General features: G+C 54.6%; 1 protein-coding gene across 1 annotated transcript in view; it reads right to left on the bottom strand.

Moving 5' to 3' along the window:
- Positions 1–1,182: 1,182 nt before the first annotated feature.
- The window catches only part of BCR (BCR activator of RhoGEF and GTPase), a 117,852-nt gene continuing 95,358 nt past the window's right edge, over positions 1,183–23,676 (bottom strand). The window contains exons 15-23 of the mRNA XM_081037670.1: positions 22,549–22,646; positions 20,487–20,618; positions 9,365–9,424; positions 8,219–8,328; positions 6,758–6,897; positions 5,699–5,833; positions 4,906–5,011; positions 4,222–4,384; positions 1,183–3,820 (exon numbers count right to left, since the gene is read on the bottom strand). Of these exons, the coding sequence (XP_080893796.1) occupies positions 3,731–3,820; positions 4,222–4,384; positions 4,906–5,011; positions 5,699–5,833; positions 6,758–6,897; positions 8,219–8,328; positions 9,365–9,424; positions 20,487–20,618; positions 22,549–22,646 (1,034 nt within the window). The 3' untranslated portion in view covers positions 1,183–3,730. The remainder of the gene's footprint in view (positions 3,821–4,221; positions 4,385–4,905; positions 5,012–5,698; positions 5,834–6,757; positions 6,898–8,218; positions 8,329–9,364; positions 9,425–20,486; positions 20,619–22,548; positions 22,647–23,676) is intronic.

Genomic DNA, 23,676 nt, shown 5'->3' with positions numbered 1-23,676 from the left:
ACAGTCCCCCCCACCTGGGGATGGTCCTCAGCCCCGATCCTGCCCGCTGACCCATGGCAGAGGCTCCAAGAGGCCATTTGGGCTCTTCAAGAGCTGGGTGCCTGTCACCCCGTTTTTCTGTTTATCTTTGCAGAGCTTTGTGACGGCCCACCATTAGTTCGTGGAAACAGTTCTTTTTAAGACGGTTGGGGCATTCTTTTGGGGGCAGATATAAAAATCCTTCTGAGATTTCCATAAATCCTGCCCTTCTTGATTTGTCCAGAGTGTGCACGTGGGCGACGCCAGGCCTGTCGTGTGGTCGCATGAACACAGCCACGGCCAGACCAGTGCAGTGCTCTGGCTGCGTCTAGTCCAGCACAAAGGGAGTGAGCTTGGGGGGACCATCAAGACACCAAGATCCTAGCTTCCGCTCATTGACCAGCTCTGGGATGCGGGGTAGAGGTGTGTGCCTCGGCTTACCCATCTGGCAAGTAAAGGGATTGGACGAGGAGGTCTGTAGAAGCTCTTTGAGGCGTAACCACCTAGGTATATAGATGGCTGAGCTTAAAAGCAGTAACCATCTAAAATCGCGAGCAGCAGTGAATGGTCCTGCTTCCGGGGCCATGCCACTGGTTTGGGCTCTGCTCTTGGAGACAGCTCTTGCCTGAAGTATCAACTCCTAGTAAAAAGAGATGCAATAGGATTTTTTTTGTCTTCAAGCAGGACCAGGAAGGTAGGGATAGAGAGATTAACGACAGACTTTCAGGGGCCAAATACTCCGTGCACGGCTGGTGGTGGCTACAAGTGACCCTGCTTGCAGATAACAGAAAGGCCAGGCCTGGCAGCACCACCACGTCTTGGTCCCAGCGGAAACCACTGTGGTTGAGGGGCTCTGCAGGGCCAGGCTGGGTGTGGCTGGAGACTTCCCTGCCCCTGGACGTGGCACGGCTGCTGCCCCCTCTGTCCTCTCCCCCAAACCACATGGCCAGAAGCTCACGCTCCTCAGAGCGACTGCTGCCGCCGTGTCCTGCTGCTGCCCGCGGCGCCACTGGGCTGCGCTCCACAGCAGTGTGCTCACTACCCTGTCCCTGGGCCCTTCCCTCCACCTGCTGCTCCCAGGTCTGCTGCCCACCCCAACCCCCACTCCAGAGGCACTGACCATGGTTTCTCTTTTTTCATGCAGCAATCACCACTAATGCCAAGTAGTCTCAGGTAACTTTAATGAAAGTGTCAGCAGTCCTTCCCCCCACAGTGGTATATAGATGGCTGAGCTGAAAAGCAGAAAGGCAGCTGCTGAGAGACCAGCCACCCAAGGAAGGCCGGCTGCCTTCTGAGGGAGCCAAGTTCTCGGCCGTAGACCCAGGGCCCAGGGTGGGGAAGCCTCAGTTCTTGATGCAGAGCCTTGCAGCTGAGCTTCACGGAAGGTTTCATGTGGGCTCCAGGTTCCCCCACTCCCCCACCCCATACTGGCTTGGCCAATCCAGAGGCCTGCATGTTAGATGGGACAACAGGGATGGCTGGGGATCCCAAGTGACCGCCACCACTGTGGCCCGGCGAAGGAACACTTTTCCAGCTACAGAAGAGTGGTCATTTCACCATTAAACGGCACACATTCTATATAAATAAAAATAAAAAGGGAAAGGGGGTGGGGGAGGGAACGGAAATTGGCACAGACGTTGATATATTGCTTTCCAGTTTCAATGCCACAGATGCAAATCATGAGACACCAGGAGAAATAGAAACAAGGGCTGGGTTTAGCTTTTCTAAGCAGTGTGTTCCTCTTGTAGGGCAGGAGGTTTGCTGAGATGGACGGGGGTGGGAAGCCAGGCTGGAGGAGCCCTGGGAAACCCACTGAGTCCAGAAACGTGTGGAGGGCAGAGGACCCTGCTCCCTGCCCTTGGCCCCCAGGAGAGCAACACTGCTTTAAAACAGTGGGTCTGCTCTCCTTGCAAGAAAAAAGTACAACTAAATAAATACAATATGCAGACGTAAGACCTTCAAGTGACTGTCGTTTTCTGCCCCCTGGCTCGGCAGATCTACAGGCAGAGGAGAGAATGAGGGGCACGTGGCTGCCCACTGCTGCGTCTTGGGCAGGAGCTGCCCATCGACACACGGGGTGAGCCCGCTCCCCCACCCCCCTGCCCAGGGACATGGGAAGGATCACCGGACAGTGCCACTGGTTACCGGTATAATCACATGACAACCAAACACCTTTTCCTGAGTCATGCCATGGCTTCCCTCCTCTGGTTAGCTACGCCCTCTTTTCCCGCAAGACCAACATGGAAACGTTGCCTCTTACAGTTTCGTTACTTTTCTCCTTGCCCCAACCGTCTTTTTTAAAGAAACGATACAACTTGTATCTTCAAAATACTTAGTGGCTTCCCCAGTTCTCTTTCCTCTAAGTCAGCTAGATGATCAGGAGGGTTACCAGGCATGTCAGGTCCATGGAGAGCTGGGAGGCTGGGCAGGTCTGTCCTTCCACCTGCTCTGGGATGGGAGTCCCACCCTCAGCCTGGCCTGTGGAACAGCCCCTCTTCCTAACCTCCCACATTTCTGGTGCTCAGGAGACTTCAGAAATGGCTCCTGATGAAAACAGAGCTGGCGCGTGGAGGAAGACAAAATACCGCTGGGACAGATTGTCCACGGAGTACATTCTAATATCTTATTAGGTATCTGAATCTGTTAGGAAAAAAATTAGAAACTATGTATAAAACTTAAAAATATTCAAGTATCAAAAGGCTATTCGGATCAAAGTTTAAAACAAGCTGTCAGCAAGATGCCGCCAAGAGGAAACTTTTACAAAAGTTTACTGAGTCTGTTCAGCAGAGAGCAAGGAACGGAAGCGATCTGTATGGGGGTCGATTAGGGGAAGGGAGAGTGAGGGCAGAGGGGGGACAGGCTGGGTAAGCTAGAGATCAAGGCCTTTTTAAGCTGAAGAGGAGAGTGTGCGCCGGGCAGACTGGGTGGGACGGTGGGGATGGGGTCACTCTCCCTGGAGAACAAGCCATAAAGTGCGCAGCCTGGGCTTCCCGCCCCCTGGTGTCCGGTCCTGGACATTACATGGGGAGCTGCCTTCCAAGGGGCACAAGAACAGCAAAACAATGCAACAGGACAGAACAGGAAGACCCATTTCTGCAGAGATCCTTCTAGAAAGAAAGAGAAGAAAGGAGGTGAAAGGGGTCAAACGCTACAGTGTTGACTTAGCTTTTCAAACCCTGTTACACACAGGAATAGAATTTCTAAGTCAAGGAAATCTAAGTGCCCCCACCCACAGAGGGACGGGGCTGTGGCCCCCACGGTATGAAGCAGCAGCAGTGTTTATTCAAGACACAATAGTGAGGGAATCTGGTCGCTTTCCCTTCTTTCCAGAGACGGTGCATCTTGATGAGTGATCCAGCAGAAATCTTTTAAACTCTGGTAAATTAAGTTCATAAAAACCACTCCTTTTGCCTGGTCCCTAGCCAGGCCTGCACTCTGAGCCGTGCTGGCTTGGGCGCCCTCTGGTGGCAATATGGAAAACCACAGCCTGAGGCCAGCTGAGAGCTCGTAGGACCACGGGGCTGGGGGCCCAGAACTGCCCAGGCCACTTGGCCTTTTGCCTTGGGTACACCTGTCTCTTGGCAGATGGCCTGGCCCTTGGGTTCGGCCCAATTACTCCTCAAGAAGGTTTGGTTTCCACTCTGTGGATGGCCCGTTTCACCAGGAGGTTTCCAGGCCGTTCTGCCGGCCTCTTGGAGATGGAGTTGGGCCTTTAGACTTCGGTAGAGAATAGGATGCTCTGTCTCTTGCTGTCTGGGGCAGGGATGGCCTCCAGCTGCAGGAAGTACAGCAGCACCTGGACCTGTTGGGGCAGAGCAGGAGGAGGAAAGCGGCTCAGAGGGGTGCTCAGAGCTGCAGGTGGGAGGTCTTCCTGGCCAGAGCCCAGGCCTGATGACTAAGGCCACGAGACCAGCTGAGTGCGCTGAAGGCTCCCTACTGATGACATGAGTCCCTCACAGCAAGAGATCTGGGTGCCCCTGAGGAACTGCCAGGTGAGGTGAGCCCTGAGAAGCCCAGCAAGCTGCAGAGGAAAGAGTCCTTCCCGTTCTTCCCAGCCACATGGCCCTAGGAAGTCCCTCTCTCTGAAGCTTGGCCCCTGTATAATTTGAGTGGGAACAACTGGCAGGAACCAGGGTGAGGTAGGCAGAGGCCACCTCCGTGAAGCTGGGCACTGTGGGCTGGGTGGGGCCTGTCTCCTCGTACCTGGGACATAACCTCCAGGGACCAGCTGTCAGTCATGGAGATGGGCTGGCTGGGGTTGGCAGGGAGCTTGCTCTCTTTCTCTGAGGGCCGGAGCAGCGTGGGGCCGAAGACTGTGGCGAGGTTGTGCAGGGACATCTTGTTCACCGTCTCCTTTTCTGCCACCCTGAGGAGGGCCGAAGCAGAGCATGCTGTTGGGGCACCGCCTTCAGGACGAAGGCAAGGTGGAGGGGCCAGGCCCCCCTGGAGTTCTTAGGGAATGTGGTGGCGGGCACCACCCTTTTCTGCAGGCTCCACAGCACAGCTAACCCCCCCCCGGTTGTGCTGAAAAGCAGACTACACCTCGGTTTTTCAGGGTTTCAGGACGAGGAGTACTTGAGGCCAGCAGGTGGCTGAGCCAGCTCTGGGCCATGACCCGGGGAGGGGAGGATCCAAGCACTCGGCCGGCTGTGGCCAAAGCACCTCACCCTTCACTTAAGGCCACAGTGCAGAGGGCGAGGGTGGTGAGGAGGGAGGAGGGTAGCAATGGCTCCAGTGCCCAGAAGCCCATAACCCCAGATAGGGGTGGGGAGAGAAGGCCCCAGATGCCAGGGAGTCTGATGGGAGCCAGCAGGTCACAGAAGGAGCCCCCCCCTTGCTGAATAGGGGTCCTGGACCCCAGGCCCCCCAAGGATGAGCTGGGGTTACCTTTTCAGGTGGTCCAGGAGGAACAGGAAGGTCAGCAGGTTGGCCTCCGGGAGCGACAGCAGTAAGTTAAGCATGCAGCTCTCCTTTGCAACAGGGTCTGAAAGAGCTACAGGTCGGGGGGGGGTTGTTACTTCTTGGGGTCACCGCCATGGGCTGGAAGCCTCTGCCATGGCCTGCGTCAGAGGGCATAGGACCGTCCAGGCCCATCCTTGTCCTGGCTCATAGAATACTAGCTCCAGTGAGGACCCCGTGACAGATGCCTGTGGGGGGGCGAGCCCTCAACACCTTCTCTCTGTCTGAAAGGGCTCAGAGGCACCACAGGAACCAGGCACAGCTGCCCTCCTGGCCAACTCGGCTATTCCTGCCTCTGGGTTGGAGGAACCCAAGGCACGGAAGTCGGCAGGAATGAAGCATTAAGAGTGAGGGGCAGGAGGGTTGCTAGGCCCCAGGGGCTCCCTTATCACTCTGTGCACGTGGAGGACCAGGTGTTCTGCTGAAAGGCCCCAGAGGCGGGTGCGGAGGATGCAGTGCCCCGTACACCAATGCCCCCCATTCAGGACACCACCCTCCAGGCTGACTTAGAGTCAGTCAGCCTGGGTTTGAAGCTGGGTGCACTGACAGGACAGCACCTGGGGTGAGGGGCGCAGGACAGGCCCCTGGAGGATGGGCAGAGCCCTCACAGGACTGGCTTGGTTCTGTCCCCCTGCCACACACACAGTTTGGTGGAAATGCAGACCATGGTGGAGGGGGCACAGTGGACAGCAGGTGAATGGGAGATGCCCCCTGCACTCACCGATGCCCTCAGCGAAGTTGGGATAGAACTCGTCCGTGAAGAGGGGCTCAGGCAGCTCGCGGAAGTAGAGCTTGAGGGTCCCTGCGATGGCATTGACATCCATCTCGCTCATCATCACGGATACGTCCTTGTTATCTGGACAGAGCACAGAAGTGGAACTCAGCTACCCCAGATGCTGAATTGGGTTCCGCGCTCCCTGCCTCCGCTGAGCACATCCTGCCGCAGGCTGGTGCCTTTGTGGGCCCCTCCCCTTTTAACAGCTCATCTTCCTCCTTTCAAACATCCTCCCCGTATGTCCTGTCCTCCCCGTATGTCCTCCCCACATGCCCGCGGCTGGGGACGGGGCTGACATGAAGGAGGACAGACATAGCGCCCGGGAGGAGTCAGGTGGCCTTGCCCAGTAGCAACGGCCCAGCTGCCAGTGTCTTCTGATAACAGGAGGACACTGAATTATTTGCTCGTTTTAGTGTTTAAACTGGTGTCTTCCCTTTGAGCTCAGGGAGCCAGTCACTGGCCCTCTGTGCCACAGGTCTGGTCCACTCTGGTCGCCCAGAGGGACCGTGGAGTATGCAGGCATGACGTCCTGGCTCTGCCACCTTCCACTTTCAGGGCCTTCTGGGGTCTTGGTGCCTTAGTCTGGCAACTCGGGCTGTTCTACCGACTTCTTGGTGGGGGAGGGGGAGGGAGATGGCGACACCGCCACTCAGAGCCCTTCTCACCGCTTCACCGCTAGTCAGACTGCACTGATCCCTGGGGCTTCGGTCGGCAACTCTTTGCCAGCCCAGGGTGAGCAGGCCGAGCCCCAGCAAAAAGGCAGGGCTACCCACAGGGAAGCCCCTGATCCAACTCAGTAAGAGCCATGCACGGTTAAAGGGGTTAAGAACTGGCTTCTGCAGAACATCCTCCCACAACTTCCTCTTCTTCTCACTTAAAAAGTAATAAAACAGTAAGTGAAGAGAAAGTGCAGAGGGTGAGCATGGGCCGCGGTGGGCACCCTGAGAGTCAGCACAGGCGCCATGCCCACATCTCCATCCCATGCCAGCCAGGGCCGACACTCACTGACATCAAAGGCCGCCTTCAGGGCCTGGATGTCCGTGGCCACTCCGGACACGCGGTAGATGCCCACTTCCTCCATGCCCCGGCGCTCGATCTCCTCCACGCACTGGCGCACGATGTAGGGCACCTTGGACCTCTCCCTCCTGCGGGGGAGAGGGAACAGCTTTAGTGCCCGGCAGCCCTGGCGTGAACCACAGTGGAGCGGAACCATCACCTATCTGCACACCTGGACACCTGGGGAAAGCGGTGATGAAGGCTCCGGGCCTGGGCTGCATACAGAGCCTTGTTCACTCTGAGAGCTCATGACTATCATTGTTTATATCTTATCAGGGTCTTCCCAAGAGCTCCAGGTAGCCAGATGCCCTGGGAGTTAGACACGATCTTGGGGGTAAGGTCAGAGGCCTTTCTAGCGGACTAGGCCACAGGAAGTAGGAAGTCCAGTTAAAAGATCTCATTTGGGTTAACAGCCACTCAGCCTCCCAGAAAGCAGTATGGTCTCTGAGTAGGAAGATGGAACCCAGTCTCAGCTCCATCCCTGTACCCACTTGCTGTGCAAGAGGTGAATCCCCAAGCCCTCCAGAGCTCCGTGAGAGGTGAGCTCTGCACACAGCACTCAACTGCCTGCTAAATGAATGACTGCACAGGGCTGCCTAACATCAGTGCTTGAATCCTGTCATGCTCAACGCTCTTCTCTTCCAAGACCTAACAAGAGGCAATTCTAGCACCTACACGTAGGATTCTGGAGTAAGAATATTTCAAAAATAGGAGACGGTGCTGTTTGGAGGGTTGGCTTCAGTGTAGCACCGGGATTCAGGAGCCCAGCAAAGCTCTTTCCCCAGCAACCCTCATTAGCAGTGCTCATTTGGGATAGTTTCTGACAGAGTCCTCTCTGCTTATGCCCAGAGTCTTCTGGAGCTGCTGTGGGGATAGCTGAGGTACAGCTGGGGGCAAGGAGCGGTGTTTAGACACAATTAGGTGTCTGCGGAATGCCTAACACAGGCCCCGGCCTTATGACCAGCAAGGTCAGGGGCTGACCAGACTCCATCTGGGGAACAGAATGGATTCTAGGAGGAAGTGGCTTGTGTCCCTGAGAACTGCCCTCAAACCAACATACAGACTTCTCCTGGCGACTGACCCGGGCTAAAGGGGCAGCAGCTGTCATCACTCAACAGGAACCCTAATCATGACAAATTTCAAGCACGGGAAGAAAACCCTGTCCTCACACAGTTCTGGGAGTCGTGTGGGGGCCAGCCCACCTGCACAGGAAGGGGACAAGGACGTTCTTGAGCTGATGGGGACAAGTTTTACAGTAAACAAGGGAGGCAGCTAAGCACACAGTGTCCCGCAGGCCTGGGAGGTGTCTGGCAGCACAGAGAGGAGAGATCCACACCCACTTTTTCCTCCAGAAATACCTTGGGGGCTGGGGGACAAGAGGCATGAGAGCCCAAGCCCCTCGACACTTACTTGGTGACCACAGCAATCTTGACTCCGAAGACCCCTGTCTGTTTTCGGGAAGGCATTCTCTTTAAGCTGAACTCTCTGCTGGTGAACTTGACTGAGAGTTTCACTTCAATCTTCATGGGAACAAAAGAAACAGCCCTCTCACCCTTCTGGTCCTTATACCTGGCTTCCTGGGGCAAAGTTTTCCACCCCCAGGACAAGCTGGCCAAAATCCCAGGGCGAGGCAGGGCCGCCCCGAGACGAAGCCGCCAGTCCAAATCAGCAAGAGTCAGGACGGTTAGGGTGGTTTAAGGACCCACAATCCCCATTGCTTCTTTTTTCAAAAATTGAGATATAATTGACATAACATTTTATTAGTTCCAGATACAGTGATTAGATATTTGTACATACTGTGAAATGATCACTACAGTTAAATCTAATTAACATGCAGCACCTCACATAGCTACAATTTTTTTTTCTTGTGATGAGAAAAAGATTTACTCAATAATAGCAACTTTTAAATATGCAATACCGTATTATTAACTATAATCACCGTGCTGTCCATCACCTCCACAGGACTTGTTTATCTCATAACTGGAAGTTTGTACCTTTTGAGCCCCTTCACCCAGTTCGCCCGCCCCCTACTCTTCTCCTTTTGGGAATGCCTTCCTGAAAACAGTAACTGTTTTCAGAACCAATCTGTTCTCTGTATCTTTCTTTCTTAATCATAAAACGATAACTAGAGAAAAAGTACAGAGAATAATATAATAAAAAGCCACGAATTACCTGTCAAATGTTAACATTTTGTCACATATGCCCAGCCCTTTCTTGCTGTGGGATTAGTATTTTTAAAGGCACTGAGGCTAATCAGGGGCCTCCGTTTCTATGGCCGACTCCAGGGTGGAGGCCCTGTCTGTTCCGTCTGTGCCCCTGGACCCGTGTTCGGGACGGATGCTCAGTGTCTGGCCGGGGACTGCACTCCTGCCACCACATGACTCCTTCCTGGGCAGCAATTCTGTTCTGCAGGACCTCTCCTTCCTCCAGCCATACTCCCTCTCCCACACTGGCCCATGCTCCGCCTCCTTCCAACTTTCCAGAAGGAACCAGGGCCACCCTGACCTTCTGGGGTAAGTGGGCACCTTGTGGGGCAACAGCCCTGTGGGTACATACCCCGTTCATGGTGATGACGGTCCGCTGCCAGTCTCTGTCCTGCAGGGCCTGGGGGTCCAGCTGAAAGCAAGGTGTCACAATATCAGAGGCCCTGCCAGGCAGCAGCCCAAGCCTGCTAGCTCTCTACACCTAAGTCAGAACTGGGGCTGGGCCTCGGCAGGCACCTCTACCCAGAGGCCAGTGGGGTCCACAGAGAGGAGAGGGCCTGCTGGAAACCCCGGAAACTTAGAGCCCTGCTGCTCCCAGATCTTTGCTGTCTGGGGCCCAGGCTCACCCTGGGTGTGAGTTGGTGACACCGCGGGGCCTGTGCCCTGCTTCTCCCTCCATCCTGTCCAGATGGGAGGTCAAGTCCATGCTGGGAGTCCAGGAGCTGGAAGGCCACTCTATTCCCCTCACCAACCATCACACGTGCTACGTGTAGCTCAGGCGGGGCTGAACAGTCAGTAGAAGTGACATTTCGGGAAGCCCCATTTCAGTAGCAGCTTCCTGGGGGCAATGTCATCTAAGAGTCTGAGACACTGCTCCTCCCATAGTGTACACTGTGGTCTGGCTGCAGGAGCTCATGCAGGAAAGGCCTCCAACCCAGGCCAGTCTGGCCCAGAGGAGCCAGAGCCCAGCTCCACAACACAAAGGTAGTGAGGGGGCTACAGGAAGCCCCTCTAAACTTCCACCCCCGCAGGCCACTGCCCAAGCGCTGGTCTGCAGGACCATGCTGTCAATGTCACCTAATGGTCTGTGCTGCCATACAAGACGCCCCACCTTCTGTGGTCAGGCCATGTGCTCCCATCCATGAAGGCTCCATCTCCCTCGTTCTGGGGAGATATTAAGAAAATAGTTCCCGGGTTCCACCCATGAAGTTGGACAAGCAGCTCGGGTGGGATCTGAGGTTCCAATAACTAGAAACCTCCCCAGGTGATTCTGGTGTGAAACCAGGTCAGGGACCCAGCGTCTGACACCATATAACCGACCACTCCTCACACTGGGCCTTGTGATGTCATCCCTTGCTTCGGACGATGGTTCATTTCTACTGTTAGGCATGTTAATAGCAGGGACCATGCCTCGTGATTTCTGCTCACACATGCGCACACAAACACACGACGCTACTGAGCCTAGTGCCAGGTCTGAAGGGGAATCAGGACAAACGTCACACATTTATCCTGCCAGGGACCTGAGAGGCCACAGCCGTCTACCTGAGCCTTGTACTGGGGAGGTGGCTGGAAAACAAGGCCCAGCTGCCTCCACCTCACAGGTGTGTGCGTCTGGGCCTGTCCTGTGTATCTGCTCCACACAAGGCTTATTCCAGGCACTCCCGGGGGGTAAGCCTCCTCCCCTCCCCTTCTGGGTCCTACTAGTCAATATTCCCAAGGATCTGAAATAGAGAGACAGAATGACCCAGAAAAACCACAAGTGCCCAAGCGTCTCCCTCCTGGTACTGTGTGGTCACAGGTTCTCATTCAGCATCTGTCCCAGGTGGCCCTTAGGGGTCACACTCCCGGGCTATAGGGACCCCACCCTGAATGGCAGGGACTACAAACAGGGATCAGCAGTCACAAACCACTCAGGAAACGAGACCTCCCCAGTGGTGCTTCCCCATTAGAGTGAATCCCAGGTAACAGCTCCCCCAGGGGAGGCAGGAGGGGTGACATCACGGCTCTTCCACACTGAGGCCAGCAGAGCTCTCAGGTTTTGACCAGATGAAGTGTGGCCGGAGGTGAGGGGAGTGTACTGCTGCTCCATGACCCCTAACTCTGTGTTCTGGCAGCCCAGGAAGGAAGGGGGCAGGCGCCGCTTCTCCTGCTCCCAAGGAGAGTTCATTCAACACCACCGCTGGGAGTTTTAAAAAAGGGAAACAGCAGGTTCGGCAGGAGACGCCCTTCCCTTTCTCTCCAGAGAACAGTAATCACTGGGCCCCTCTCTCTTTGAGAACTGAGAATTGGCAAGTGCAGCTGACATCCAGCCAGCAGGGACCCTGCCCCAACGTGCCCCCGGGAAGACCACGGCCCACCCGCTGGCCCACCTTGCCCTTGCACACGAGGTTTCGGATGGAGGTCCACAAGGCGCTGCTGCGAGCACAACACAGGTGCGTTTCAGCCTGGCTCTGGCCGGTGCGGCTGGAGTGGAAGAACCGCAGGAGGCCCTGCATGGTGGTGAGGGCTGACAGCAACTCTCGCATCCTTGGTCCTACCACTCTGAGAGGACAGCACTGCTGGACAGGAGCATGGGGAGCCCCCGGCCTCCTCGCCCTTTTGACCAGGACTTGCAGGAAGCCCCGCCCCTGCAGCCGGCTTGCCAAGGTCAAAGCTTCCTATCCTTTCTATGTTTTTTGGTCTCCATGTGGAAAAAACATCCCCACCAGCAGCCTATTGGTTACGGGAACTCCATCGTGTCACAGTTTTCTCTAAGGCCCAGAAAAGCCAAGCTTCCTTTTCCAGTGGCTGGTTTCCTGTGGGCATGTTTGGAGACGATGAGTAATATGTCTGCCTGGCCAGTCCACCTCATGGCAGGACATGCTCTGGGGACCCTCCTTGGCTTGCACTACTCCAGCCATTAACCCCAATAATGGCATGCACTGCCTTAGGTGGAGTCAGGGCACAGGACACCCGCACCCACTCCCGAATAGCTGGTCCACTGATGAGGGGGTTCAGTGCCATCATCCACCCCCAGCACTGAGGTCCAGACCCACGGCCATCTGGCCTCAGAGGCTGCGGCACAAGCCAGCCTCCAGAGTGAGGCCTCGGCCACAATGCTGCAGGTGTCTCGTCACTGGGCCCCCAGCGCTCACAGTGGCTCTGGATGGCGGCTCTAGTGGGAAAGGCCAGCTCCAGGCTGGCTGAGCTCCAAAGAACAGAGCGTGCTAAGCAGAGCGGAAGCAGCATGAAGAAAAACACAACAACGAGGCCGTGGGTCGCTCAGTCCAGCCCAAACAACATTCAAGGCTGGCATGCTCTTTTGAATGTCTATATAAAGCACCAGAGAAGTAAACAAGTGGGGATTTAGAAAAATCCAGGAAATGGATGTCTTGGGGAAAATGTGAGCGCGTTCTACATGCCCCCTGGGGGTCTCAAGATCGCAGTGACAACCGTGCATGCTGCTCGGGGCTGGGGACTGCATGGGCAAAGGGGGTGTCTGCTCACACCTAGTGTTCTCAGGAGGGTGGTCTGGACGTTCTGGGTCCTGCTCGTCCCTTCAGGGCTGGGCAAGGTGAGGGTCTCAGAGGAACAAGTGTGGGTGGTGGGCCAGGTGGACAGTTGCCACGAGGTCTGCTCAGAAAATTACACTTCAAGTCCATTCTAGGGAGGCAGGGGGTGGCAGGGGCCTAGTCCGGGCGGGGCAGGCTTTGAGTGCTGCCCTGAAGCAGCCTGGCTGAGGACTACAGGACTGCCCTGCTTGCTTGGTAGGAGGCACGGCCAGGTGGGTCACTGGTAGACGAGCACAGGGCATCCTCTCACCCACCCTAGGCCGAGGAGGGTGGGGCAGGGCTGCACTGTCCACAGGAGGAAATGCCATTCCCTCCTCAATCGCCTCCTTGCAGACTGCACTCTCCTCCGTGCCACCGTCACCACCCAGGATGGACCGGCAGGGCTTCCTTTCCCATCGCTCCTGACTGAGCTCCACGTTTGACCGTAACCTACTCCCTGGGGTGGGTCTTCTAAGAGATGACCAGAGAACCTCTCTGGGACAGAAGTCTGGTTCGTTCTCCTCTTATTACCACAATCTGCTCTCTTGAGCTCCATCACCCGTATTTTTAACTTCACTGCCCTTCTCTAATCCCAACTAAGCTCTAGTACCACTTAAAAAGATAAAGCAACCTGCCCTAGGATGGCTATGATAAAAAAGACAGACCATAACAAGTGTTGGCGAGAGTGTGGAGAAACAGGCACCCTTCCACGCTGCCACTAGGGATGTAAAAGGCTATAGCCACTCTGGAAAAGTAGCGCAGCTCCTCACAATTAAACTTGGCTGACCAACCCAGCAATCCCACTCCTAAGTATCTATACTAGAAGAAAGAAAACATACATCCACACAAAGACTTGTGTGCATATGTTCACTGCAGTACTAACCGTAATAGCCCTGAGCTGGAAACAACCCAAGTGTCCATCAACTAGGGACAAAACAGGATAGACGCATGGATATGACAGACTATGGCTCAGCCATAAAAAAGAATGAAGTACCGACGTTTGCTGTGATGTGGACAACTCTCAAAAACTACGCTAAGTGGAAGAAGCCAATCACAAAAGACTACATAACACAGTATGATTCCATTCATAAGAATCTGCAGAATCTACAGATAAAAAAACAGAGCCGCCAGGGTCTGGGGTGGGAACAGGAAGTGACTGTCAATGGGAATGAGGAAATCATTTTGGGGTGATGGAAATATTCTAAAACTGGATTGCTGGTGAGTTGTACAACTCTGTAAATTACTAAAAATCATTGAATTAGACACTTAAAATAGATGCATTGTCTGGTATGCCAGTTAAAGGAAAAAGATAGAGAACTCCAAAATGGACCTCAATAGAACAAGGAGGGTCCAAGTCACCACTGCCACATTCTCTCCACAGTGGCAGCAGTACGCTTCTTCAGGACAAATATTGGGGACTCTGTACAAGAAGGATTTGCTCACATGGTTACACGTTCACAACTTTTACTGCCTAAAATCTCCCTCAAATGTTTGTTAAAAACAAATATTACCCATTTTATGTTCCTCATGCAAGAGACGACCCCTTGGGCCAGCACCCTCCAAGTCGGCGTTTAAGAGTTCACAGTTTCTCTCCTGCTCATGTCCCTGTGACACGGGCCACATCTCACCCATATGAGCACTCCATAAAGCACCCAGAAAGGCATCCTCCCACCCCCGCGAAGCACACAGCATGCCCCAGCATGGTGAATGGCCGTGTGGACAGAACGTGTGTGGCCCTGCGATCATCCTGTGACAGAAGGTGGGACTCTCTGTGCCTTTATAACAGTGACCGCCATCCCTGACCCCCCAACTAAAAGCCATGTCTCCCCCTCAGCCCATCTCCTTCCTGCCTGACGTTGTCTCCACGGCTCTGGTCTTCGTTTTACTAGATGTTTGCCTCCCCAGCTAGAATGTAAGCTCCCGGAGGACAAGGCTTTTGTCTGTTTTACTCATTGTGGTATTTCTGTGCCCAGACATGTATGTACATTATATATAACGGAAATATACTGGACGTATATACAGTAAAATATATTGGCACCGTGAGCATTCGCTACATGCATGAGGGCTGCTGAGAACCAGGTGCCTGCCCTCTTACGGGGAGGCACCCAGCAGGGGTCACCAGCGCCCTCTGGTGGTCGGGGCTGTCATGAAGTTCTGATTTGCCCCCTCTGAGCTCCCATGACGATCCTGGCACCCTGTGGGCATGTGAACTTTAAAAAAAAAAAGGTGGTAAAATAGACATAACATACAAATTACCGTTTTAGCCATTTTTAAGTGCATAATTCAATGGCATTAAGTATATCCATAGTGTTGTGCAACCATCTCCACCACCCATCTCCAGAACTTTTTCATCATCCCAAACAGAAACTCTGTCGCCATCAAGCAGTAACTCCCTATTCCCACCCTCCTCCAGCCCCACATAACCTCTACTTTATTTTCTGTTTCTAGGAATTTGCCTATTCTAGGAACTTAATATAAGTGGAATCACACAGTACTTGCCCTTTTGTGTCTGGCTTTTTGCACTTGGCATAATATCCCTAAGGTTTATCCATGTTATAGCACCTGTCAGGATTTGCTTCCTTTTTATGACTGCATAATGTTCCACGGTGTGGATGTGCCACATTTCGTGTATCTACTCACCAGCTGATGGACACCTGGGGACCTAGTTTGGGGTCATGGTCAGCGCTGTTGTGAACATGTATTTATGTCTTGGTGGCATCTCCACATTCCCACTGCTGTTGCCAGGCACTCTGTGGGGGCTCTTGGGGTATAAGCGCCACAGAACTGGCAGTCAAATGGGGAGATGCCCGAAAGTGGACAGACCTCACAGATTGGTGAGGGCTGGTGTGTAGCTGTCACAAGGCGAGTAACAGGCTGGCAGAGAAGTTTGGGAAACTACATACAGACTGTGCCCCAGCTTCGAATAAAGCAAGTGTCAAACCAGAGACCCCAGGCCCCAGTCTCATCTGAGACTCACATCAAACAAAACAAACAAACAACAAAACCAAAAAGCCAGCCAACTCTGATGCCCTCACTAGAATGTGAGTGGTGAGCCCAGCTAGACATACAAAAGATCAGGAGAAATAGAAGACAAAATTCTAGGACCTGATATAAAGTTATCCTCGAAGTAGAAGAAACAGGGCTGAGGAGACTCAGCAACATAGAAAATTCACAGAGAAGAGAGAAGAAAAAGAATGAAAGAAGAAGTTCCCAACGCTGCAAAGCTCCAACTGTCCTGGGCTTTGCCGACCGTGGGGATTTCTCCTGGATGCTGGTCCCAGCTCTGAGACTGGGGCAGTGCCTTCAGGCTCCGGTCCTGCCTCGGCAGCACCCAGTCAGGCTACTGACGGGACTTCTTCAGCCAGCCGGCCCTCCAGCTGCACCGAGACCCGGGTATTCCCATGAATCTGTGCTCCTATTGGTCTTGGAGCACAGGATGCTGACATCTCCACCTAGGAAAATCTTTCCTCTGAAGCCCAGACTCAGTGATCCCAAGGCTTCTTTGTCCCGACTCTCCCCAAATAACTGCACCATCCCAGCCACCTGGCTGGCCAGGGCAGGGCCTGCTCAGGCTTTCAGCATGCTTGCAGCATCCTTCCTCCCCACGCCTCTGCTTTCTGGACTGTGAAGGCTCAGGGCCCCCGACCTAGCATGCAGGCGACCCTCAATCAGTAGGGGGGCACTCGTGGTGTCTGAGGATAGACTGGGACGGTCTTGCTTGCTCAGACGGCTCGCTGAAACTCAGCACTGCCTCGCAGAGGACCCTCACCGGGCCTTCTGCACCTGCCCACAGGTCATGGCTTGGATTGGTGCACCTGGATAGTTGGCTCCCCAGGGCTCCATGATGTACACTGTGTCCTCTTGCTTTTCTGGCCCAGGGCCTGACGCTCTGAACAAACCAGCTCACCTAGCCCAGGTTCAGGAGGTGGAGCCCTCCACCTCCCTCTCATGGAGCCTGCATCTTTTGGGAGAGGAAGTAGGGCCTGACAACTCACCCAGGACAATCATTTGAAGAGCAAAAACCAAAACCTGAGACTCAGGCTGGTGGTTCCTGAACCCTGGGCTCATCAGCACCATGTAGGGGAGTAAAAGCAGGCTGATCCTGGAGTCCAGCCCTGGGAGATTGGGACCCAGCTCCCCAGATGATTCTGACACCTCCTGCCCAGACAAAGAGCTTTGCTGGAGACATAATTCTATCCCATGGCCCTCTGAAGGGGCCCCTCAGGGCCTGCTGTGCTTCTGTCCCCCTGGCCAGATCTGGACTTCTCCCTGGCCCCCCCTGCACACTCCCAGGATGCTGCGCCTTCCCCACCTCACAGGAGATGCTCTTCATTCAACTTATGAGTCAAGGTGCATATGGAGGGTAAAGGGCACCTGGGGGGACATAGGCCACGCCATTCCCACCCCACCCCCAGCAGCAGGACATCAAGCAGGGCCACCGGCTCCTCCCACATGGACTCTCTCTGAAGGTGTCTGAGTTACTGGGAAAAACCTGGTCTCAGGAAGGCCTTCCCCCAGGCACCCCCAGGGTCTGCAGGTTTGGGGGAGGGAGAGAGGCCTGGCAGGGTGGCAGAGCATCATCCCCTCTCCTCCTCTGACTTCCTGCCTTCTCCCTCCTGGGTATCCCGGTTCATTAACAAGCCGCTGCCTGAATCTCCGGGGGCCAAGCCAGCCACCTCTGATGTGAGTCACAAACACCCCCACACTGCGCTGGGATTCCCAGCGAATGACGGCTCCAGGGCCACACTTCCCACTCATCCCTCCCTCCCACCGAAGCAGACAAAAGGGTGGAGTCAAGCTCGCCTTCTCCACTGACAATGACTACAAATAACAGCAGCTGCATTGGACACAGAAGGCCCCCACCCCAGTTTACAGGTGAGGACACAATTGAACAATGACTTTCCCTAGGTCACAGGAAGCATGGTGGGCAAGGGAGTTGACAAAATCTCTCCTTGACCAAACTCTACCCAGGCTCCTCTGAGCTCTGTTTTTCAACTAGGCCTCATCCTTGGGCATGTCTGGGAGCCAGATTTCCAGAATTCTTAGCAAGAATTCTGCTAAGTCAGTTTAGCCAGAATCTCCCATCCAGAATTACCCTTGACAAGTGACCAAATTCTTCATCCCGTACTGCAGCCAGGTGATGTCTGATCCCCCCAGCCTGCCTTCAGAAAGAATCCCATTAGGTCTGTTCAGCCAGAACCACCCCACCCCTTACCCAAGGTTTCCACTCACAGCGCCTCACCCTACTCCTTGGTTAGAAATCCCCACTTTTCCTTGTAGTATTCCAAGTTGAACCCCGTTATTTCTCCTACTGCATGCTCCCTACACATATCTCGACAGTCTCTGGGTCTCGGGGGATGGGAACAGGAAGTGACTGTCAGTGGGAATGAGGAAATCATTTGGGCTGATGGGAATATTCTAAAACTGGATTGTTGGTGATAAATAAAGTCTATATTTAGAAAAAAGTCTGCCTTGCTGTGTCAACATGTGTCATAATTTTTCCTTCTTTGTTTTTTAGCAGAGCCCATGTTCTCTACCTCCCTCCCATCTCATGTCTTGGTCTTTCTAGAAGGAACTGTTGGGGGGCTCTCGCCAAGGAACACCCCTCAGAGCACAACGGATTGAGACACAGGCGGGGACCGGGTAGAAAGGAGCAAAGGACAACCAGGCCCTTGGAGAGATGCCCCTCACTGTCTGGCCACAACCTCACTGCTCTCTTCTTCTCCAGGACAGCATGAGGCACGCACTTGGCTTGCTCACACTGTCGGAGAGGAGAGCACAGGTTGTGCATAAAGAAATATTTTGTTTATATCCAGTAGGTCGTGGCAAAGGGTTTCCAAAGAGATCTTGATTCAATGCAAGAGGAAGAAGAGTATGGGATCTTTTCTCCTTTCCACTGAGACCCCTGGTGACCCAGCGACAGTGCTTGGAGGCTCTGGTTCAAATCCCACCATCCCCAGGACTCTAGTGGTGGAGAATTCGGACAATTTGAGTCAAAAGGTCAGTGGATTCTGGGCTGAAAAAAGGAGACAGGCACCCAGCCTGTTGGCTTCCTTGGCTCGCCATGGCGCGCTGCAAGACTTAGGGCTGGGCCTGGGTGTGGGAGGGGTACCTGAGCTGGGGGCAGAAATGAACATGGAGAGGGAGGAGGGAGGGGGAGCAAAGGGAGTGCAGCTGTCCCTGAGCAGCAGGATAGAGGTTGTAGACTGAAAGGGACAAGCTATGACTGTGCCAAAACACACTGGTTCTCTAAGAAGCCCAGCACCAGAATGAGCATGGAATAGCAAAATCTGGAAACTGTCTCAGTGCCTTCAAGGGCACACCAGCCCATGCGCGTGGCTGACTCACTCCACGGGACTCCCCATAAAGCCAAGCGGGTGAACGAGATCTATGTGGATACAGGGCTGGGTCTCAGCGCACCGAGTTATAAAGCAGGAAGTATCAGCAACCCCACACAACGATCCGTCTGTCAAGGAGGACCCACACCAAGCTCACGTGGGAAGGGGAGCCCTGGTGGAGGGAGGGCCCTGGCTGGTCTCAGATCCCTGATCAGGACGCCAGAGGGAGAATGACTGATAATCGCTGCCTGGCATTCCTGCTTCTTCAACCTGGAAGTCCTCCTCTACCAAGATCCTACAAATGTCCCGATGAAACATGGGGCTGACAGGGAACAGGGAGGAACCGCCCTTCTCACCCGAGACCTATGCCACAGGCAGGTCTCAGGACCCGCAGCTGGGCCATCCCCCCCTGAGAGAGGAGCCAACAATCCTACCTTCCCTGTGCTGGGCAAGGCTGCTGCACTGTTCAACACGCACCCCAAACCTTAGGAAATTCCCCGGAGCCTCACCGCAGCCATCCTGGGCGCCTCCCACCTGAGGAGAGCCTAGACCCAGGTCCTGTCTGGGGGTCAGCCGAGGTCAAGGGCCTGCTCTCCTAGGAGCTTGTGGCTGGGTGGTGGGGGCAAGAACAGGGTGGTCAGAGGAGCATTTCTTCTTTTAGATCCGGTCTCAAGGTATAAGGGGTTCCCAGAGGCCCTGAGCCAGAGTTCCCTAATAAGCTTCTAAGGTTCATCTCCCAAGAACTTGGGGGAACCAGAGCCACGGCAAAATGAGGATTTGCTAGTCTGAACAATGACTGTGTGGGCCCACAGCAGACGACAGATTACTCAGGGACAAGTCACCCTCTCTCTGCTCAGCATTTTACCACACAAGGATTTTTGCTTCCTGCCCTTAGGGAAGGGAAGGGAGGTGGGGCTTCTTGAGAGCTTGGCCAGCCCCACCAACACCTGGAATGCCCAACCCCCTTCCTGTCCCAGGAAGGACAGGAGGCCTGTCCCAGGGACTGAGGGGAGCAAGGGGAGCAAGGAGCAGTCTGTCCTCCCGGGCAGGGTGGGAGGAACTGCTCAGCCGCCTCTGATAAGACGCCCTGTAAGAAAAGTTGAAACCAGGGCTTTTTTCCCAAGGGAAGCAGAAAACTGTGCAGGTGAGGCCACAAGAAACAAACCAGGTGGCATAGCTCCTGCGGGCCGAGACGTGGGAAAGCTGGTGCAGTGCTTCCAGGGGCTGGTAGACTCCTGAAGGACGAGGGTCGGATGGTTTTCCCTGAGGACTCGGGACCCCTCGCTGGTCAGATATGGACACTTATTCCTGGCCAACCAGGCGGCTTTATACCAACTCTTGGGGGGAACTGTGCCTGCACTGCACCCTCTGAAACCTGGGTATAGAAGCCAGACAGGGGGTGTCCAGGGGGTACACTGAGACTCTTGTGCTTTTCCCAGAAGAGCTGGCCTCGCAACTGCCCACTGCAGCCCAGGGCACAGCTAACTGTTTGCCTTGAGGAACTAATTCCCCAGCTGGAGAAACCAGTTTAACTGGATTTCCTCTGGGGACCAAGATGGGGCGTAACAGACACTCAGACAGACAGACAGACGGACGGCGGCCTTACCTGGACCTGGCCCTTCCCCATGATCCTGTCTGTGTTCTCGCCGTCCTCCTTGCTGATCTTCGTTTTGTTGTAACACTTTTCGTAGCACAGAATCCTCAAGGTCTGGGAGCCTTCTAGCTCAATCTCAAACTCCTGCAGCCCCAAGAAAGAAGGAAAGGCCGGCCGTCACAGACAGGGCCAAGCGTGAGGCAGTCAGTGCTACGGGCCGAAGGGGCCCTAGCGCTGCGGCTCCTCACACAGCGGCTCCTCACACAGCGTCCTCGCTGCACACAGCGTACTCGCCGCCCCAACGGACGCGGGGCTTGAGACCGTCCTTCCTTCAGTCCTGGGACGCAGACCCTCTGAAGCTTCATTCCTGAGAGCGTCACGTTGTGTCCCAGTCTCGATGCTTCTAGATAGAAGCTGTGAGTGACTCTCAGACCTAATCCAAACTCCTCAGGCCGGCATCTCAGAGGGCGGGCGGTCCCCATGCTACCTGCCTCAGCTCAGGGGAGCTGGTTCCAAATGCAGACATTCCATGGACTTGGGGTGAGAAGGAGTGTCAATGTACGTTCACTGCTCATAACAAAGTGGGGGAGGCTGCGCGTGTTGGGGGCAGGGGGGTAGAATGGGAAGTCTCGGTCCTTTCTGCTCAGCGTTGTTGTGGAACTAAAGATGCTCTAGAAAGTAAAGTCTATCTGAAAGGGACTAAAAATGAATCCAGTAGGTGATATAGGTGAGAGAGGGACTAAGAGGAAAGAACTGCTCCCGTGGGCTTTCAAGTTGTCTGTTTGGGATCATGTGGTGTTAACTTCCTCCTCCTTCAGGAAATTCCGCATTTCACACCAATGCTTCTGTGGGTGTGAGTTCTTGGTGGGGAAGTGAAGAAAGGTAAAGGGGAAAAAACCCAAAGTAGATGCTTCTGAGCCTAAATGGGGGTGGATAGGGTATGTGTGCCAGGAACATGTATGGCCCCTGGAGAATCTGAGGGCACAGCCAGGGCGGCTGCCAGGTGACCTGCTGATGTGGAACCCTTGTGCCTCGGTCCCTCGAGCCCCCACTGCTGGCTTGCACCTGAACCCTCTGCACGACGTCTAGAACCCCCTACCTTATGCCTATTGCGTCACGGCCCTCTGGCTCTCTGCAAAGCTTTCTGTGATGGATGCATCTGGCTCTGATCCCCACCTCATCACAGCAGCCATACAGACCTTTCTGCAGGAACGCCCAGAGCTATAATGACCAGGTAAATCTATGGGCTCCTTGTGCCCCAGTCCTAATGAGGCAGCAAGTCTAATGATCGGAGTACTGGATGCTGAGAAATGAGAGCAGGGTTCCAGCCCCACCACCCGACTATCATGACGCATCGGGGACCAGGAAGCCTGGTAGTTCTTAGCTTCCTCCTCTGCAGGGGAGCAGGTGGGTGGGTGGCAGTTCTCTGTAAGCCAGTGGCCTCCACCACATTCTCAGGCATGAGGCCCTGAGGGCTGCAGCTGCTCCAGAAGCCCAGAGATGGCATCTCTCCTGGATCAGGAGATTTCATCAAGACTGGCGGCTCTGCCATCTTCCCCTCACAAAGGCTCAAGGTAAGCCAGCTGGGTAAGCAGGATACACAACAGCTCTCCCAGGGGTAGGAAAACAGAGCAGCAACCCACACATCCAGTGCCCAGGACGAGCAGAAAGGAACCTTCCTTCTAGGTCCCCATCACTGTCCCCCACAGCAGAGCCCCAGGCTTCCGGAAACCAAGAGGGTCACAGAGAGCGCATTCCAACTTCGGAGGAAAAAACACTATGGAAACTTACCAAGTAAACACTAAGGGATTACAAAGGCAGCACAAAAGGCCCTTTTAAGTTCCAAACACTTCTCCAGCAAAATAGGTCATTTCTTTGTGACGGGGGAGGGAGGGTAAAATTCTCAGGAACACAGAGATCACATCTCTTGGATGAGTCACCCCTCCCCGAAAGAGATTCCCGGAAAGCTGGCTGCTTTGTCAGCTAGCGGGGAAGCCGCTGGGAGCCCTCGGGGGTTTAGACTCTCGCCAAGGACAATATCCGCATTCAAGACTTGCAGGAAGCGGCACCTCACCTCATTCCAGTTGGGCTCAGCCGTGTCCCTGTAGACGCGTGTCTTGGCTTTATTCACAAAATACCCGAAGGAGTCCACCTCCAGGGTGCAGTACAGATCTGTGGGAGGGTGACAGCAGAGGGTGACCCGCCGTTCCATACGACCTGCCCTGGCTACAAAAGTAGGTTTGATTTTTGAAATCAGAATAAAATGGTCTTGATTTTTTTTCTTTAAATACAATAATGAACCAGAGCGGCACTCATTAGATGACCCTGCCATGAGGGTGCAGCTGGGAACTGGCACCGCTCATAACAGTCGCTCATTTGGTCACTCGGCAAACGCTGACCAAAGCCCCTACGCGAACAGGGCCCCACAGGGCGGAAGGGAATGTGCCACCCTCACCAGGGGGACTCAGGGCTGGGGCAATGCCTATGACCTGTGCAGACCCTGCTTTGGGTTTTAGCAGGTAAACAGGGGCCAAGGGCGCTGCAGGCCAGTGCTGGGCTTTGGAAACAGCGCAGTGTGGGGAGAGTCATGGGGTGCAGGGGGGAGGTGCGGTGTGAGGCCTGGTGGTGCATAGCAGGGAGGAGGCCCCTGCTGGGGGCTGGGCAAAGGGCAAAGGGCAGGAAGTGCACTGAGGGAGAAGGGCACCTTACTGACAGGATCCCTAACCAGGATGGTGGTTTCTGGCCTGGCTAGGGGGTGGAGGTGGCACCTCTCACTGGTGCAGCACATCCAATAGGAGCAAGTCTGGGGGCCACAAGTCGCCGGTTCAGTTTGGGGATGTCGAGTTTAGAGCATGGGACACTGAGGACACCGATGGAAAGGCGACAGAGGGAGAACAGAAAAAGTGGGAATGGGAAGGCAGTGCCAGGCATCCGCTGCATTGATGGAGGCGCCCTCAGGGGTGGGGAGAACAGAGTATGTGCATTGAGGGAGTAAGGCGTGGAACCCTGGAAAACACCAGCATTTAGGGGACAGCCGGCGACAAAAAGAGAAAGAGAGAGAGAGAGAGAGAGAGAGATAGAGAGAGAGAGAGAGAGAGAGAGAGACAGGCCGGCCTCTCAGGGGAACGATTAAGTATGCTAAGACTTTACAGATGTGTAATTTGCATACCATACAATCCATCCATTGTAAGTGTACAAGGTC

Source organism: Rhinolophus hipposideros, assembly GCF_964194185.1.
Source record: "Rhinolophus hipposideros genome assembly, chromosome: 24".
NCBI classification, from domain to species: domain Eukaryota; kingdom Metazoa; phylum Chordata; class Mammalia; order Chiroptera; family Rhinolophidae; genus Rhinolophus; species Rhinolophus hipposideros.
The sequence above is the reverse complement of the archived record's forward strand: the minus strand, read 5'-3'. Positions and strand labels throughout refer to the sequence as shown.